General features: G+C 39.5%; 1 protein-coding gene across 3 annotated transcripts in view; it reads right to left on the bottom strand.

Annotated features, from left to right (window-relative positions):
* The window catches only part of LOC132393657 (small conductance calcium-activated potassium channel protein 2), a 107,704-nt gene that overhangs the window by 5,552 nt on the left and 81,608 nt on the right, over positions 1–20,544 (bottom strand). For 2 of the 3 annotated variants that reach the window (XM_059969067.1, XM_059969070.1), the window contains 2 exons: positions 16,019–16,146; positions 7,814–7,883 (listed from right to left, as the gene is read on the bottom strand). In XM_059969067.1, the coding sequence (XP_059825050.1) occupies positions 7,814–7,883; positions 16,019–16,146 (198 nt within the window). Of the gene's footprint in view, positions 1–6,073; positions 6,124–7,813; positions 7,884–16,018; positions 16,147–20,544 lie in introns of those variants that run through there. The other variant, XM_059969069.1, reaches the window with a different exon arrangement.

Raw genomic sequence — 20,544 nt, 5'->3', positions numbered from 1 at the left:
CTGGGAGCCACAACTCATAATGTTGCCTTAATATGCACTGAGCTTCCAGCGCCAATATTTTAATGAATAATGACAGCCAATTTTCCATATTAGAAAATGGAGCCGCACATTCTGTGCTGCATCTACTGAAAATAATGGGCTCCTAACTGAGTACACATTACAGTCAACACTTTGGAGTGTAAAGCTGGAAATTTATCAGTGAAGATAAATAAAATGTTTTATGGTGGGTAGGAACTGAACCTTGTTATAATTTATTGATCAAAGTTGGTTGGCGAAAGCAGCACAAAGTGGCAAGAGAGATTTATGAGTATTTTGCCGGGAGACGAAGGACTGAATTATAGGGAGAGGTTGGGTGGGCTGAAGCTTTATTCCTTGGAGCGTTGAGACTGAGAGACAATCTTACAGAGGTGTATAAAATCATGAAGTGCATGGGTAGGACGAACACACACACAGTTCTTTCCCCAGGATTTGGGAATCAAGAACTACAGAGATTGGATTAAGGTGTATTGGTAGAAGCAAACACAATTGTGCCATTTACGAGGCGGACAGGGTTCGTGTACGGGTGGGATAGATTTGGCCAGCACACACATGGTGCACCGAATGGCCTGTTTCTGTCCTGTACTATTCCATGTTCTAGAATCATTCTAACCTGGTTAGGTTTTAGTTTTAAGTTAAAAGCAGCAGTATGCAATGCCACTTTCCCACTTGGCAGTCTGGTAGGATTCTGTTTGCTTCTCGCTCCTGGATTTCTGTACTGATTCCCATTCCCTTAGGCATTGCTTTGGACCCGCGCAAGTTGAGCTTTAACGTTCAACACAGAGGGGCGCTGTACCTAACAGAGCAGAAGCACATAGCCAAAGAGAGCCAGAGTGTAATTCACTTTATTAGGTACACCTGTACCCTTCTGATTAATAAAAATATCTAATCAGCCAATCACGTGGCAGCAACTCAATGCATAAAAGCATGCAGACATGATCAAGAGGTTCAGTTGTTGTTCAGACCAAACCTTAGAAATGTGACTTCTGCTGTGGAATAATTGCCAGAAGGGATCTCCTGGGATTTTCCTGCCCAACAGTCTCCAGAGCAGGGGTTCCCAAACTTTCTTATGCCATGGACCAATACCAATGCCACGCCTTGGACCCTGCTCTACAGTTTACAGAGAATGGTGCGAAAGACAAAAAAAAAACAGAGTTCTAGGGGTGATGAGAGAGGTCAGAGGAGAATGGCCAGGCCAGTTCATGATGACGGGAAGGTGACGGTAACTCGAATAACCACGCGTTACAATAGTGGCGTGCAGAAGAGCATCTCTGAATGCGCAACATGGCAAACCTGGAAGCTGGACGGGCTACAGCAGCAGAAGTCCTTGTAGGTGAACTCAGCGGCCGCTTTACAGAAGATGCCTAACAAAGTGACCACTGAAGGTGAATGGGTGCGCACAACCAAGGGAGTGGCAGCACAACACACAGGTGCACCAAGCAGCACACAGATCCCCAGAGTTAAACTGTAATTAATCTTGCATTGACACATGCCGCAGTCTGTAACAGTCCATAGAATTCCAAAGAATTAATAATCAGCATACCACCTGCATTAAGGTGGCGCTGGTGATGCCCAGCGACTATTTATCGAGGGCAGAAAACAAAAAAAAACTGCTAAATACCTTATTACCAACATTCAATGCTAACAATGGAGAGGCGGGGCGTGGTCGAGGCAAGCGAAGGCAGGGTTGAAGCAGAATCAAGGCATCCCCGAGAGCAAGGGGAGTCCTGATGACTGATCGATTTAAGGCTGAAATGGGAAAGTCGAGTACAGCTTGAACTGTAGCAACAGGGTCCAGGCCCCAGAGTAGTCCAAGAGTGAGGAACGACATGATGTTTTGGTGATTTAAGCACGGGGTCAGATGGCAAAGGTCAGGGTTCTGGGACTGGAGGCGAGGCGAGGGCCAGCTTTGCCTGGTTCTGCTCGCTGCTCCGTGACACTTACCCAGCTCTGCGCTGAACTGAGGCTGTGGTCTGCACTGGCTACAGTGATGCCGGGCTTTGTGTCTGTAGTCTCGCGATATTTACCCCGCTCTGTGCTGGCTGCAGTGATGCCTGGCTTTCTGTCTGTGGTCTCACAACATTTACTCAGCTCTGCACTGAACTGAGGCCGTGGTCTGCGCTGGCTGAAGTGATGCCGGGCTTTGTGTCTGTAGTCTCGCGATATTTACCCCGCTCTGCGCTGGCTGAAGTGATGCCGGGCTTTGTGTCTGTGGTCTCACGACATTTACTCAGCTCTGCACTGAACTGAGGCCGTGGTCTGCGCTGGCTGAAGTGATGCCGGGCTTTGTGTCGGTAGTCTCGCGATATTTACCCCGCTCTGCGCTGGCTGAAGTGATGCCGGGCTTTGTGTCTGTAGTCTCACGATATTTACCCCGCTCTGCGCTGGCTGCAGTGATGCCTGGCTTTGCATCTGTGGTCTTGCAACTTTTACTTGGCTCTGCGACGAACTGAGGCTGAGGCCTGTTCTAGCTGCAGTGATTCCTGGCAAGGTGTCCTTCATAAAACTCCAGTTCTGAATGCTATTTACTTACTTTAATTGCTTGCGCAATTTGCTTTTTTTAAATCTCTCTGCGCATTGGGTGTTAGAAGGACTTTGTTTTTGTTAATTGGTCCTTCAGGGGTTTCTTTATTTTGTTGCTGTTTGTAAGGAGACAAATCTCAAGGAAGTAGAATGTATACGTACTTTGATAACAAATGTATTTTGAACTTTGAACCTGATTGGATGGACCGTAATTTATTCCACAGATACTCAGAGGCCTTTGTCCTCTACTAGGCCACATTCCCTGCACTAGGCACTGATTATTTTCAGTCAGCTACCTTAGACTGACCACATCAAGACATGCCCAACAGTAGGCTCACAGAACAAATACTCTGCCCTGAGGCCTGTCGTGAGGAAAGGTTACCACGAGGACAGAAATTAGGGTCCAAGAACGTGTACAAAGTTCCCTGAGGATCTGCACATCTGGCTTTTGGGAACGTTGGCACATGACCAGCAGTGTTTGGGATTGTACTGAAAACCTCAAGGTCATGGAACTGGAGCACACAGAAGCCCTTAGTAAGTGATGAAAGAGATCACCATCTCTCAAACCAGCCAGCAACTAATCTGTCAGACACCATGTGCCTACTTCTAGAAGAGTCCACAGTTCTCCCACTGGCCTCATTAACCAACTCAGATTCCCAAAACCAGGGTGGATTGAAATCATTCCTGATCCCAAGGAACTGCTTAAAAACAGTGTGTTCAGCTTTTACAGTACTGAGGGCATACTGCACCGTCCAAGTCCCAAGGTCGGCAGGTCCTGAGATTGAGAGCCGTGATTGGCGAGTCCCAGGGACAAAATCCAGAGGTCGTTGAAGTCCAAAGGTCGAAGCCAAGGATTGGTGAGTCCAGGGAAGCCCCTAGGTCAGTGAGGCTGGAGATCAGAGGCCCGATGTCTGTGAATCTGGGGCCCAGGCTAAGGACTGGAGGTTAGAGGCAGCCTGCACTGGGGTTGTAGGCCTGACATAGTGTGTGCGCAAAAGGTATTTGCTTTACTGCAGTTGTTTTGTTTCATTGTTGTTGTTCTACGTTGACTACACGTTGTTCTGCTGAACATTATTGGTGCCAGAAGGTGTTGTGACATTTGTAGGCCGCCCCCCACACATCCTTGCTTTCATTGGTTATTATCACAAACGACGCATTTCAACGTGCATTTCGATGCAAATGTAATATGTAAATCTAATCTCATCTAAACTGAGGCTCAGTAAACTCGCCAGGGTGATAATAAGAGAAGTTCTCACTGTGCTATTGTCGGCTGTGATCCTCCTTACAATTTAACAACACTTGAACATTATTTAATTGAATGTGAAGCACTTAGAGCTTGCAAGGTGATATAAGAATGCACGTCTTTCCGTTTCCTGTTAACACTCAGCATCGCTGATAGAGTATTTCGGACAGATTTAAATAAACAATTTCTAGAAGAAGAAATACCTTCAGCAATACTTGCAGTAGAAACAAAAGAGCTATTCTGAAAACAAAAAAACTATCAAAAGATGAAAAATGAACAATGAATTCATATATAGAAAGTTATACAAAGTTGAACAATTGCACATTCTCAGTGGGTAACCATTCTTTCAGATAGGAAAACAACATTTTTAACTCCAACTCTCTAGTTTCCACTCAGTTGCTGGCAATGCAGGCTTACAGTTACTCCTAAAAATTTCACTTTATTATACACTGTTTTTTTAAGTCCATTCGAATCTATTCTAGTAATGATTACCCTTGGTGACTAATTCTACCTTGGTTTTGCTTTATGATACTCAGTCCTGTTCCTTGTAATGTGAGCTGAATTCCCTGTATACATTTTAGATCTTCACCATTATCAAACAGGAGAAAATTAAAACTATTTCAGGCAAGTTAATTTTAAAGACATCCCTTAAATTTCAGATTTATGCATGCCATGATCAGATTGAATCAACATCCATTCCCATCCAGTGGATTTGGCTGTCTGATATGGTCATTTAAAGTAAAGAGTTAAACTTAAAGCTAATTAAAACTTACACTTGATATTTGATTCAAGAGTGCATGGGCTTTTGCAATCACAGGGGAAACAGTATACACCTGGCTACTCTATCTATTCCAATCACAAAATCAATAGTTTATGATTGGAAAGTGCTAGTTGCCAGATCACACTTTCAAACTTCCATCTACTTGGAAAATGCACCTGTTAAGTTGCAAAAGAGTGACATCTAACACCTCGCATTTTGTGACCAACTGACACACAATGAGATAATACAAAGTGTTTTTTTAACATTACATCACAATTTGGTTGAAAAGTACAAAGAGATCTGCTAGATTCAATCCATGCTTTGACATTTTCTAATGGCTTAAATTACCAAAATGAGTCCCATTTACAACACTTCAGGTCTTTTGCTGCTTCAAAACCATCCCAGGAAGCTGACAAAGCTGTTACTAACCCTATGTCTTATCACATGTTTTACTGCTATACATGTCTTCTTATATCATCTTTTGTTTTAACATCACAGCAAAAATGGTCAGACACATTGTAGAAAGTTGTCTTTGATCACACATACCAGATTTCCAACATACTACTAGCAGTTCTTGAAACTGAGTTCAGTATAAGTAATTTCCAAGGTCTGGAAGTGGAAAACAATGTGTCATGCCAGTCTGGGACTAGTCTTATTTTGTGACTGTATGTGCTGTGTGTGACTATATGTATTGTGTTTTGCATCTTGGCCCAAGAGAAATGATGTTTTATTTAGCTGTATACGTGTGTTTGCTTGAATGACATTAAATTTGAACTTGAACATGAACTTTATTATGTCTGTGTTAAACCGGGGGTTCTCAACTTAATGATATTGGTCCATGGCATCAAAAAGGTTAGGACCCCCTGTAAAACAGACAATTGAGGACAGATGTCGATTCCTTCTCCACTCTTCTTCACCCCCTCTATCCTGTCTGGCCTTCTTGCAGAAGAATTTACTGACAGTGGCTGAAAGGATGAAAAGATTAAATAATAACATAAACTCTTACTAATTTATATTTCACGGTGATTCCTTAAGAAGGCAAATGAACAGCAATGCAGGGGAATTCAACATAAGTGGCAATATTACACAAAGTAAATGCACTTTACTATATAAATAAGCTTCTGTATAATGGGATTAATTTTTTTTAAACAAAATACAACACTTCGTTTCTTGGTTTCAGAAGATCTCAGCTAATGCAATTTTTCAGTAACAGCTGTAGTGAATCCAACCCAATTGTGCTGGAGAGCTAAAGAGCTAACAAAATGCATGAAGCACGGATTCCAAATCATACCTGCAGTCTGCTGAAGTCATTTGAGAAATTTGCACATGTTAGTGAAAGTTGTTTGACCTCCCATACGCAAACTCCTAATAAAGTGTTCCCATCTAGCAGAACTTCACACTGGGAGTTTTAATTCACATAATATATACACCTATATATTTTACACAATGGTTAGAGTTACCTTAAGATCACTACTCCTGTTTGATACCTGTGAATATACTTGCCCTGCCATTCCATCCCTGAATTTCTGCTGATGCCGTCCCTCTCTCTACCTCAGTTGATCTGTAGAAGAGAGTTTACGCAATGGTGTCTCAAAAAACAAAGCTTATATTCACAATGACAAAGACGGTTCCAGCCATCTGTGTAGGAAAGTGAGGGGAGCTCTTGAAGCCTGTAAGCTAACCTGTGTGGCCATGAAGAATACTTCCTCTATCAGTAATGTCATCAGTAGACCCACCTCTAAATTAATTCCTATAAAATTAATTCCATGGACAGATTCCCTTTGTGAAATGTTCATGTTTTGTGGAAGTGAAATAAAAATAGAAACTTTTGGAGAACGTTCCAATTTCTTTCTGACAGTGAGGCCCTCGGTTGGTCGGGTTCGAATATGGATATTGCACCCTACATGCTACGCAAGCCAGGGCAGTACAATATGGAGGGAAAGCTGTTACCCCTGTAGCAGGCTCCCCCTCTCCACTCAGCTGATGAATCCAAAGGAATGGCAGAGGCCGAACCAGCACATCGCAGGAGTTGCCAGACAGCGCTGAACTCGACAAAGGGCACTCTCAGTCCCTCCATCTCTGGCTTTTTCCTAAGGGTTTACTCCGGAAGCCTTCCCCATGAGCAAGGCAGCAGAGGTTCGAGATCAGAGCCTTCCTTCTCTCGGGTGAGCTGCCAACCGCAGCTGATGAGCCACAGCTGCCCGAAGCAACTGGCTTTAACCTGCGTTTGCCCCTTCTCCTGTCAGTATAAACATTTCTGCTGGACTTAGTAACTAAGCCACACGTGAAGGCTAGAAGCTGGACTTGGTTGTCAAGACTTGGTTTGAAACACATGCTACTGGGAGCATTTAATAGGTGGTGGGAGCTTATCCCCACTATCTCCTCTGGCTATGACAACTTCAGTATCTGCTACACAACAAAAAAAATGTGCATTACTTAATATTACAGGTTATATGGTCCCAGCACTGCATAAGATACCACACAAGGCTGAACTATGGCTTTGGACTGTTTCTCTACAACTTTCCCATGAGATTAGTTTCAATTCAGTCTGATAAAGCAGCAAAATACAAGTCCATAAGACAGTGGAGTAGAATTAGAACATTCGACCCATCAAGTCTGCTCTGCCATGTGATCATGGCCGTTTCATTATCCTTCTCAAACCCATTCTACCGCCTTCTAAAAATATACCCCTCTTTAGACTGTTTATTTAGCCAGAAGCTTAACTAACTTCCCAACTGAATTGCAGTAAAGCCCAGCCAGAATTCTTTCCTGCAATCAATAGTAGAATTTCTTCACTATTACGGACAAAACTGCACAAACAGAAAACACTTGAGTAGCCTTTTCCCAGTTCTGTGGCTCCACCTGCTCCAGGGAAAGCTAATACAGTAAGGCAGCAAAGCGGCTATACATTTCATTTAGTGGAGAATCTGCTGTGGCTCGTGTCCATTTGTTTGTGAGGCTTCTTCCCACGACTGGGGAGAAAGAGTGAGACAGGACAGTATGAAGAACACAGAGTAAGTGAGGGAGAAATCACGTAAATCCTAAACAAGTCAGTGATTTCCATGTTCAATTACCTGCTTTACTGACTCTCCATGAAATATAAACATTTTTATGATGCCTTAACAATAACAGGGTAATTATTCTGTTCAAGTTGAGGAAATTTGTGAGAACAATCATCTGTCAATTTACAAAAATCATGGTGCAATATTTGAGAAAAATTCACAAATGGGTAAAAAAAAACTCACACTGACCTTCGCAAGATCCACCAGAGTATTTGCTTGATCATTTAATTTTCGTTGCTCCATTTTAACACTTCGTAACCTGAAGGCAACATTCATTTTAGTTGGTCAATTTCACTTCATTCTGCAATGCCATCTTCAAAAGAGAACATGCAGTAAAATTCACCAGAGCAAACCACCTGCACGAACAATGACTTTCTTACTTTTAAAATTTCAAAACCACTCATCTGTCTGTTAAATGAGAAGCATGCTGCCTTGATATGGAAATAGTTGGTAGCATAGAAAAATGTGTGCATTTTGTAATATATTAGACACAGCTTCAGATGAAGAAAAATAAGAGGACTTTACAAATGTCAGACCAAAGTTTAGGCATTCATTAAAAGCCTCAGTATCATGACCATGAGACATAGGATGGAAAAAGATTGGTGTGAGACCATCCCAAAGTTCTTTCTATGAGAATTTGATTTCTATTTCCTCAATCTAGGTATATCAGCAATGACTTAACTGGACGTTAAGGGACATCTACAGTCCACTCTATAATGGATTAATTTGGTCTGGAATGTATATTCACATAATAATGAGATAATGTAGATTGATAATATCTTCTAAATGTATTTAATAAACAAAAGAAAAATGTACAAACAAACAAGCATTCCCCTTTTGAAGTGAGCAATCCTGTATATTCACACCCAATTTCCAAAATCCATTTTAACTTTGAATCAAGAGATTCTGAACCAAGATAATTTACAATCTCCTCCCTCAGATTCTGGAAGGAAATTTGTCACTAACAAACCTCAAATTTTGGAAACTGTTGTCAATCCCAATGCTCATTTTATTTAGCAAATCTTTTACCAATCTATTTTCTTGAATTTCAAGAGTTAAATTCCTGATTAACCATATCAAAACGATAACTCTGTCTTAAATTGCACTCACAAAATGTTGCTGTTTCTTTCTAATTAACGATGCCACTAAATGATTAAAGATACTGATAGTTTCTTCAGATACATGAAATGTTATAGAGGGGCAAGAGTGGATGTCAGACTGCTCGAAAATGATACTAGAGAGGTATTAATGGGGGACAAGGAAATGTCTGACAAACTGAGTATTTTGCATCAGTCTTCACCATGGAAGACACTAGCAATATGGTGGAAGTTCCAGGTGTCAGGGGTCATGAAGTGTGTGACGTTATCATAAGTAAAGAGAAGGTTCTTGGGAAATTGAAAGGTCTAAAGGTAGATAAGTCACCTGGACCAGATGGTGTACACCCCACAGTTCTGAAAGAGGTGGCTGAAGAGATTGTGGAGGCATTAGTAATGATCTTTCAAGAATCCCTAGATTCTGGAAGACTGGAAAATTGCAAATGTCACTTAATTCTTCAATAAGGAAGAGAGGCAGAAGAAAGGAAACTACAGGCCAGTTAGTCTGACCTCAGTGGTTGGGAAGGTGTTGAAGTCGATTATTAAGGATGAGGTCTGAGGGTACTTGGAAGCAAATGATAAAATAGACTGTACTTTCCTCAAAGTGCAATCTTGCCTGACAAATCTGTTTGATTTCTTTGAAGAAATAACAAGCAGGATAGACAAAGGAGAATCGGTTAATATTGCGTGCTTGGATTTTCAGAAGGACTTTGACAAGGTGCCACATGAGGCTGCCTAACAAGCTACGAGCTCAGGGTATTATAGGAAAGATTCTAGCATGGATAAACCAGTGGTTGATTGGCAACAGGCAGAGAGTGGGAATAAAGGGAGCATTTTCTGCTTGGCTGCAGGTGACTAGTGGTGTTCCACAGGGGGCTGTGTTGGGATTGATTCTAAATACGTTATATGTCAATGATTTGGATGATGGAATTGAAGGCTTTGTTGCAAAGTTTGCGGAAGATATGAAGACAGATGGAGGGGCAGGTAGTTTTGAGGAAGTAGAGAGGCTACAGAAGGACTTAGACAGATTAGGAGAATAGGCAAAGAAGTGGCAGGAAGTGTATGATCATGTGCTTTGGTAGAAGAAGTTAAAGGGTGGACTATTTTCTAGATGGTGAGAAAATACACAAAAAAAAACTGAGGTGCAAAGGGATGGGAGTGCTTGTGCAGGATTCCCTAAAGGTTAATTTGCAGGTTGAGTCTGTGGTGAGGAAGGCAAATGTGATGTTCGCATTCATTTTGAGAGGACTAGAATATAAAAGCAAGGATGTAATGTTGAGACTTTATAAAGCACTGGTGAGGCCTCACTTGGAGTATCGAGAGCAGTTTTGGGCCCTTAATCTTAGTGCTGAAACTGGAGAAGGTTCAAAGAAGGTTCACAAAAATGAATGCAGGATTGAATGGCTTGTCGTATGAAGAGCATTTGATGACTCTGGGCCTGTATTCACTAGCATTCAGAAGAATGAGAGGTGACTTAATTGAAATCTATCGGATGGTGAAAGGCCTTGATAGAGTGGATGTGGAGAGGATGTTTCCTATGGTGGGAGTCTCTAAGACCAAAGGACACAGCATCAGAACAGAAATAAGGAGGAAATTCTTTAGCCTGAGAGTGGTGAATAGGTGAAATTCTTTACCACAGACAGCTGTGGAGGCAGAGGTTGATAGATTCTTGATTGGTCAGGGCATGAAGGGATACAGGGAGAGGTAGGAGATTGGGGCTGAAAGGAAAATTGGGATCAGCCTTGATGAAATGGTGGAACAGACTCAATGGGCCAAATGGCCTAACTTTGCTCCTGTATCTTAGGGTTTTATGATTTTATGAGTGAATCTCAAGATTAAATGCTCTGCTTGGATACAATCAATGGGATTAGGGAAATTAGGGAAATAAAGGAAAAGTTACAAAATTATTTGAATTACACCCTTGCCTATACAACTTTTGACATGATCATTTTAACAAGAAAATATTACTTCAATTAACTGACTGAATTCTGTAAGTTTGTATTTATTCAACAGCTCCACTTTCAGAATCCAAACATTAATATAGCAGTGGGCCAAATTCAATCCAAACTCAGTTATCATTTCTCATTTACTTCCAACACTCATCCTAGAGGTCCCTTGGGCCCATATATCTGAAACACTCCTATGTCCGTCTGGCCTGATACCAGTCCTGCAAAATGGATTTGATCAAGATAAGTTTGTTTTCAATGTAACTCAGTGATAAGTGAGAGTCCTATTAAAAATCAAACATCATAAACATCTTGCAGCTAGTCATAGCCTGTTTAGAACAGCATCCGCTTCAATTAATTTGTTATTGTAAATGATATTTCACTGTACTTTTGTAAATTTGCAAATTAGATTGATGTGATCTAAATTAATCTGAAAAGGTTTAACCAAAACAGAATTGTTTCATGGGATTATTTCATCTGCATTATTTTCTACAAACCTTTCATTTTTTTTGCTATTTTGTTGATGATATACATATTGTTAATGTTAACAAATTAGGGAAAATATAGTTCCAAAACAAATATATATTATGAAGTCACTTATGAAATATTACATTTTATTTAAATAATGTGGCATATTTTCACTTCTTCATAAACTTTAGGTAAGTTGTTTAGCAAGACCATATTTCACTTATAGGATAAAAGTTTAATTTACCTTGGGTAGCAATAATAAGACTACTCAAAACATTTTCATCCTTAAGTTTTAGAAAATTCATCAAAATATCTCACAGTTCTGCAGATTAAAACCCAAGCAAGTCTGATGAATGAACTGCCTCATTCTATTTAATTGCACTAATTTGAGTGGGCGGTTTCAGTTTTCAAATGTAAATTCTTAAACTGCTTTAAAAAAACAGAATGTTATCAGTGACTATTAACTCCAAATTGTGTTAACTTGCCTGCATGTGCATGTTTTAAAAGCACATTTGTTCCATTGTCGGGGATTAGTTACACAAGCACAAGCGCCCGTGGATCAGAGGAATGGGACACACGTACTATAACCTGCTGAGTTCCTCCCACATTTTATGTATGATGTCCAATAATAGTAGGAGATGATCTCATGCATGCAATCAGGGAAATGATACAAGTGAACCAACAGTTGAGCACGAGTCACCAGCTGCTTAACAGTTCTATGAATACTATTTCCAAATGTAATAACAGCGGCCTTTTCACATTCTGAAGTATAAATAAATCAAAACACATTGATCTACTCCATCCCAGCTTTCCTCATCACTTCCAACATCATTAGCTGCTTTCCACCACTGCCAGAGTCTCCTCACAACTCTGGTTACAGCTTCCCTCCTTCAGTGCAAGTTCCTCTCTGTATCTCTGCATCTTTCAAGCTCTCTTTCCCCTTTAACACCATCTCTTTGACCAAGCACTTTTGACCAAAATCTAACTGCAGTCGTGTTGATTTTAGCTGGATAATGGTCCTTTGAAAAAGCATTCCGTGAACATTTGTTGTGGTAAATCAGGTTTAGTGCTGGAGGGGAAATATTTTTTATAAAGATGGTAAGGACCCCATTGAGACAAACTAGTTTTCTGCCTTTACTTTCCTGTCACTTAGAATACAATCTGACGTTCTGCCACAAAGCACGAAGATCAGAAAATGATGCCATGGATTCATGTTCAGCCAAGGAATGTATGGCTTACCTTGGCCAGACAGAACTTCAAAATTTGTTTTATACAAATGTTAATCTTCTCACAATACTGGCAAGATCATGACAGTTAACTGCAATTACATTGAGTAACATTTTCAAAGTCAATACAAAGGCCCAAATTTCCTCTCCCGAATCAGAATCAGAATCAGGTTTAGCATCACCGGCATAGGTCATGAAACTTGTTGTCACGTGGCAACAGTACGTTGCAATACATAATAAAATAACTGCAAATTACAGTAAAGTATATACATATATATCTTAAAAATTGAATTAAATAAATAGTGCAAAAAGAGAAAAAAATGTAGTGACATAGTGTCCAAGGGCTCAATATCCATTCAGAACTCAGATGGACGAGGGGAAGAAGCTATCCCTGAATTGTTGTGTGTGTGCCTTCAGGCTCTTGTACCTCCTCAGTGATGGTAGCAGTGAGAAGAGGGCATGTCCTGGGTGATGGGGGTCTATCTATGTAACTTTTACACTTCATTCTGCATTGCTACTGTTTTACCTTGTTCAACCTCAATGCACTGTGTAATGACTTGATCTGTATTTAGAGTATGCAAAACAAGATTTTCACTTTATCATGGTACAATGATAAACCAATGCCAATTAAATAGCAATGATATCAGTAGTTTGGTTCTGGTGGTACAGCTGCGAAACCTGATAATATATTCTCCCTTGCATTTTTCTCACTGGAAGGCAGGTAAAAGGTTGGCTCAAATGTTTCAAAATGGCCTACTTCAAGCTTTAAATACAAATAACATTGCCATATCTCTTTGACATCTACACCTTACCACTCCCTAATTATCACCTCATCCCAGGATCACTATTAAAGCTGCTGAGAGAGGAAAAAAATCAAACCAAAAATTCATGCTTATTTAAACCTTGAGTGATTCATCATGGTCACGTTCTTTTACCTGCCCATCAACAGAGCTGATTAGGTACCGGTTCAGCCACTCTTCAACCCATCTAGAGAAATGACTAGAAACTGCATTATGTTGTGGGTTTGAATCCAAACCTGCAAATGGCTTTCTGTGATCAGCAGGGGTGCAGTTGGTGGAACATGCATTGGTGGAGTACAAGCTGCTTTTTGAAGGGGGTGTTCAGGTCAGCAGGCCAGTGGGACAAGGGCCACATCACTTTACTTGTCTTTCTTTCAGTTTGCTAAGCTTTATGAGCTATTCTGGATGCATTCTGATCTGCAATAGGGAGACAAATACGGACTGAGTGAGCACTCTGCTGAACACCTCTTCTCATTCCCACTCCCGGTCACCTTGAGTAATTCCCACTCGGATAACTAGCGTCTAGGTCCTTCTGCACAATTCAACATAAAATCAAATAACATCAGCAGTGAATCGTGTGCTTTTTACAGCCTTCTACAGTCAGAGTACAACAATTTCAGATGATTACCATTGTCACCATTTTGTCACACAGCTGGTATTGGTATTGATTCTGCAAAGGGCAGTTACAGATCTCTAAACTATGCCTGCTTCTAAAAGAAAGCAGTCTACTTTCACCTTGTACAATCAACCCTTCTCCTGTATGGCACCACATCACAGACATCTCCTTTTGTTCTCCCAATGCACTTTACCTGCCTCTATATTTTATTGAAACATATTAGTTCTGATGAAAAAAGGGAGCTAAATTTTGATATATTAATACTTTGTTTTATTAATATTTTATTTCTCTCCACAAATTGCATCTGAACAAATAAAGAGTTCCAAAGTTTTTGTTCATAATTTGTTCAATATCTAATACCCGTAATATGATTTACCATGTGTAGTGGAGAGTATATTGGCTGGCTGCATCACAGCCTGGTATAGAAACACCAATGCCCTTGAATGGAAATTCCTACAGAAAGTACTGGATTATTAAGTTATATTATTTATTTACAGTAGACTTCCTAGTGGTATGATTATTAAATTGTACTATTTATTATTTCTTTTTTTTTGTATTTACATAGTTTGTTGTCTTTTTCAATCAGGTTAAACACCAAAGTCAGTGCGATATTGCATTGATTCTATTATGATTATTATTCTATAATATGATTTTTGAGTGTGCCCACAAGAAAATAAATCTCAGGGTTGTATATGGTGACATACATGTACTTTGATAAGAAATTTATTTTGGACTTTGATTTTTTTGTAGATGTGTGCTGTTACTTTCTTATTTAACTAACTTAAAGAGTGACAATCCTTCCGTGCCAGTAGCTTAACATTATCGGCTGAATCATCATGAACAGGTTGAATTTCCCCAGCCCTTATTAGCTGTTAGTGGAATTTGTTAAATTACATTAATATAATATTAATTTTATTGCAGAACTGTCTCTTTGTTTATTTTATAGATTCTTCACAGGGAAGTTTAGCTGCAAGAGCAAAATAAAGTAGATAAAATCAGAATTGGGACAAAATTTTATCTTTCTCATCTTTTTAAGGTTAACCATTTATAGCAAATCATGGCAAATGAATTTCACTTATCACAGATTAGATCATGGTATCTGATCAGTTTCCATGGAGGTGGTCAAACCATTAGATTCACAATGATAATACCTCTTTCTTGCATGCATAGGGATTTGAAAAATCATTGGAATACAACACACATAACTTACTTTCGAGCTCTAGTTTCATTTTGTAGAAATACAAAAAGACAAACAAAAAGAAATTAAATGTAAAATAAGGCACACCATAAAACAATGCATAAAATAATATCAATCTGACAATAGTTTCACTCTCTTTAGAACAGCAAATAATCTGCAATCAATTTAACCCTTTGAAAAATAAAGGTTGCTGTGATGAAACCCGCCTTTTTCATTGGCCAATTTTATAAACTAAAATAAAAAGAAATAATGTAATTTTGAACAGTAGAAAAATTACTAAAATACTACTTTAACATTACCAATTAACAAAAGGCTCAATAAGCCAATGGAAATTTACATCAGAATAATAAATACTTAAAGAAATTATTTTATATCATCTCTGGACTTTTTTTTTTACAAATTCTACTGTGATATTCAAAGGGTTAAATAAGGGAACTAACATAAAGTTGGCCTAACACTAGAAAGTAAAAGACACATGTATCATTTTTCAAAAATTCCCCAGTATATAGAAAAGCATTATTTAATAGCAAGTTTGCATACAAGGGAACCCGAAAGAAACAATCAGAATTTTTGTATCTGGGCTCTCATGGGTGCAGTTCTGTGATCCTTGCTGGAAAGACAGCAGAAATCGAAGACAAAGCTCTACACCCACTTCAGGCACCCTTGCTCCCCGCTGGGAGTGCACAATCACAGATTACCACATATCTTCAAGAATCCATTATTGAAACAAAAAATACAAAAGAAGCAAGATTTAAATACAGTAAAGGCTGTTATCATGAAGAATTAGTCACTTAGTTTAAAATACTACTTTAACATTAACAATTAATTGTGAGAAAAACATTTAATTTAAAAACAAACACATATGCTGAGCACTAATGATACAAACAACTACAGATAAAAGTCCTCTTTCTTTTTCTTACAATTGATCTGTATGAAGGGATAGACTCTCATTTTACCCATGTTTTTACTTATACTAGTGCTGATAAGCATTTTACTCTGCAGTTTTGCGAAGTTAAATCATTGGTAAAAATATGAACAATACTCACTGATGGATGGCTTGCAAGAATTTGCGTTGATGTTTCCTTACTTTTGCATGGTCGATCTTTTTCACCAATTTTGTGTTTTTGTATATTAACCACGTTTCCCTGAGAACATTGGCAGCTGCATTTTTCACCTATAAGTGGAAGTTCAGAGTCATTTTCTGTGCATATCTGAGCACAGCTTGTTTTTAAAATACTAAGGATTTAAATAAATGAGCAGAACATAATATTCTGGGTTACTTCAATCCACATAACATTTTCACCTGCCATTTATCATAACATCCAATATCAAGGCACTATTGGGCAGATTTGATTATAACCTGCTTAAGTTACATCAAACTCCAGTACTAACAGTTTGTAATTATAGTTTCTATTAAAAAGGAACTCTAAATTTGCATACAATTAATTGATATGGTAGCTTGGATACAATTTTGGATCCTTGAAATGTAGCTACTCATAACTCATCACTGATACTAGAATCCAGAAACTTTTAAATAACTACTTTGTTACCAGACTTTACCAAGCAACTTAAATTCAGAAACTTTAAACATTGAAAATGAGAATCAACATTTTATAAGACATAAGCATATTACAAAGCAAGAACCTGAAGTTAACAGGCATCTCATAAATCATTTACAATTAATTTTGTTACTAAAGATATAGCAACTACATTGTCTGCAACAATGACTTCAGGCTAGAGGTACGATCAAAATAATGGTGTGCCTAATAGTGTGGAAAATTTAAAAGGACAGGCCCCAATTAAGCAGAGACTCACCCACTTACCAGCACAGTGCCATTCATTTTGTTGATGAATAGATTTTGCTGGATAGATACTATACTTAAATGATAGCTTTAAACCATCTCAGCCACAAAAGCTAATTTTCTTCTACAATACTGTGCAACAGTTTTACATATTGATATCGCTACTGAGCTAGTACAAAGCTAAGAGCTCTTATTTCTGTTTCCCAGCCACCTTCCTGTTTTAACCAATACACAGTACAGTGAAAAAACCTTAAGCACCCTAGCAAAATATAGAATGTGCCTAAGAGTTTTGCACAGTACTGTATGTAACTGAATTTCAATCTTTTAATGACTTTATAAGCATTAATAAACTATTACTTGTGTCTCATTTCTTCAAGTTCCAAAACATGCTAAACATTAGAAATTTTTTAATGCTGGTTAACTTTCCCATTTTGTTTCATCTTTCCTCTCTGCTTTAGTCACATATCTTCTCTCCCATTATGCCAGTGGGTGACATAGCATTGAATTTTACCTACTCTAATTTAGACTTCCTCTCCGGTCTATTAATTTCACAATTCTTCAGCCTGGCTCGTTAAGAAAACTGATTCCTGCCCCCTCAATCAGGTCCTAATTGCTTGTGACGGCAGTGTGCATCGTCTGCAAATATTACTGCACTTACGTACCTCAACAGCTCCAGCAGCACCTACCATCAGCATAATACCAACATGCTCACAGGGATACAATTTCCCCTCAAGCCACATATTATACTGACCTGAAAATATATCACTACTCCGTCTTCACAGGGTCTAAATCCTTTAAGTCCCTCCCTACTCTACAGCTTTGTGGGTAGACCTTCCCAGAGCTGTTCGGAAAGACGGTCCATTTATTTAGGGTAATTGGGAAGGGTCAATAAATACTCTTCTTCCCACATACATTAACAGAATAGAGGGGAAAAAAGTGTCAATTGCTTCAAATACCTTTCTCTCACTTGACACTTCATCAATTGAAAGAATATGAAACACAACTCTTGCTGGCCTGACTGCTTCCTCAGTCAAGCAACCGCCGCAGTCAAAGACGCAACCCATTGAAGGCGTTCTTGCTCCGAACCCCTCCTATCATGCAAAAGCTGGAAAGCACACTTCCCCAGGCTCAGGTACAGATTCTATCCCACAGCTATAACAAACCGGACAGCTCCTTAGTACTCTTGACCTCAGTCTACCTCGTTATGACCTTGCACCATACCATCAGCCCCCTCCCTCTGTAACTGTAACGTGTAATGAATTAATCTGTATGAACAGTGTCCAGTCAAGCTTCTCACTGTGACAATAATAGAACAATTTAGCAACTCAGATTAATAGAAGACGTGGACCTGCTGCATCAAATTATGGCCTAAATTTCCAGAATCATCCCATTTTCTTGTGAACGAGGTAAACACTATTCTTGAGTTGTACAGCTCCTTCAGCCAACCAATCACAAACTAGGGAAAATCTGCAGATGCCGGAAATCCAAGCAATGCACACAAAATGCTGGAGGAACTCAGCAGGCCAGGCAGCACCTATGGAAAAGAGTACAGTCGACATTTCGGGCCGAGACCCTTCAGCCAGACTGGGGGAAAAGAAGAGATGAGGAGTTTGAGTTAGAAGGTGTGGGGGTAGGGAGGGAGAAGCACAAGGGAATAAGTGAAACTGGGAGGTGGGGAGAGGTGAAATAAAGAGCTGGGAAGTTGATTGGAAAAAGAGCTGGAGAAGGGGGAGTCTAATAGGAGAGGACAGAAGGCCGTGGAAGGAAGTAAAAGGTGGAAGAGCACCAGAGGGAGGCAATGGGCAGGAAGGATGACAGAGGGAAAAGAGGATGGGGAATATGGAAGGGGGGATTACTGGAAGTTCAAGAAATCGACTTTCACGCCTTCAGGTTGGCGGCTACCCAGACAGGATACGACCAAGGCCAACAATGCAATTGGGCACTTTGGCAGAGAAATGCCCTGCAGCCTACAGCAGACTAGCAGCAGGGCGCTGAGCTGAACTAAAGTGAATACTCCTGGACTCCTGGTTTGATGCTTGATGTTCTCTGCGTTGTTCGCTCGATTTGCGCAATTTGTTCCTCTTTTGCCTGTTGGCAGTTTGCTGTTTCCTTGAACGGGTTCCCTGGTGTTGCCTACAGCAGGACAAATCTCAGAGTGGTATCCTCTATATATGCTTTGATAATAAATGTACTTTGAATCTTTGAACATCTTACATTTTTCCTAGTTAATTTCCATCTACTACACCTCGGTTCACTTTCCTAGTTCATCTAGATCCTGTTTTAATTTTGGATAACTTAAATCACTGTCCAAAATACCACCAATTTTGGTGTCATCCACAAGCTTATAAACCATGTTAACATTGTTATTCACAATCATTGCCGCAGATGAGAAGCAAGAATAGACCCAGCACTGATTCTTGTGGCTCACCACCAGTCTCAAACATCCAACAGGAGTAACAACCCTCCACCTCAACACTCTGTCCCTTTCCACCAAGCCAATTTTGTATCTAACTGGCTATCTCATATGATTTCATGTGACTTAACCTTCCAGGCTACCCAATCAGGTGGGACCTTGTCAAAGGTCTTGCTGAAGTCCACGTAGACAGCATCTAATGCCCGACCCTCGTCAATCTTCTTAGTTCCCTCCAGAAAATTTGTGAGACACTCTATCGAGGTTGAGAGACTGAAATAAAATGTTCCATTCCGCTAAATATTTTTAGTGCTGTTTTAAAAAAACATCAAACTCTACTGCAGGGTTGACAATAAAATTGAGGTGTTTGGGATACGACAAACAATTATATTGATTACCACTGTCTCAGAATACCGACAACACTTAACACCTCCACACTTCCCTGAGCTCTGTTACTGGCTGACTGATGTAAAAAATGTTTACAGGACCTCGGAGAACAAACAGTAGAAATAAGCTTTCTAAGTACAAGTAGGAAATGCCCTATGGTATTCCAGGCGAATATTGAAGGATTATGTTTTGAAGCTACTCACAGAAAATAGGCCTATAAATGGGTTTAGTTTCCAGATTAGTGCCTCTGCTCTTTGTTGTAACCTTGATGTTCCTTCTGTATGTCCACCATTATTCAGTTTAATATTTTTTTCCATCTATTGATTCTGCTGTTATTAATCTGTGGTGAATAAATCTGAATTGCATCCAGCATATCCTAGAAACGCAGGGTGAATGAGCCACCGGCGTAGCCCCCTATGCCTGTTCTGACATTTGAAAAAGCAGTTCTACTTTGTTACATGCCTGCATTTTGTGCATTATCCTAAAAGTTGTTTATCTTCATCCAATTTCCTTTTAATATTATTTATGGAATTTGCTTTTAGTGCCTTTCCAGTTTGATTGTTTCAAATGCCAATAACCAGGGAAAAAAAAATCCTCTTCTCCCTTCTAGTTCTTTTGCCAATAATTTGAAAGATAACCCCTCATTAACTGTTTGCTTACTAAAGGGAAATACATGTGTCTATCTGCTCCAAAAAGGCTTACATCATCTTGAGAGATTGTAAGGCCACCTCCTAACCTTCCCTCCTTCAATGACATTTTGTTTTTGTATTTAGAATCTGATTTAATTAAACTAAAAAAAAAACAACTATTCACTATGCATATAGAGCACCTCTGACTTCTGATGGACGGAAGATTGGGATTAAAATCACAGACAAAGATACTCCGTTTTAAAACTGTACTGAAGAACTGCCACAATCATTTCTTGGGATTGAGGTGGTTGTGTTCCAACAATCACACCCACTGAGTATACAAA

This window comes from Hypanus sabinus, chromosome 5 (genome assembly GCF_030144855.1).
Source record: "Hypanus sabinus isolate sHypSab1 chromosome 5, sHypSab1.hap1, whole genome shotgun sequence".
In the NCBI taxonomy this organism is placed as follows: domain Eukaryota; kingdom Metazoa; phylum Chordata; class Chondrichthyes; order Myliobatiformes; family Dasyatidae; genus Hypanus; species Hypanus sabinus.
This window is presented reverse-complemented; position numbering and strand designations above follow the sequence as displayed.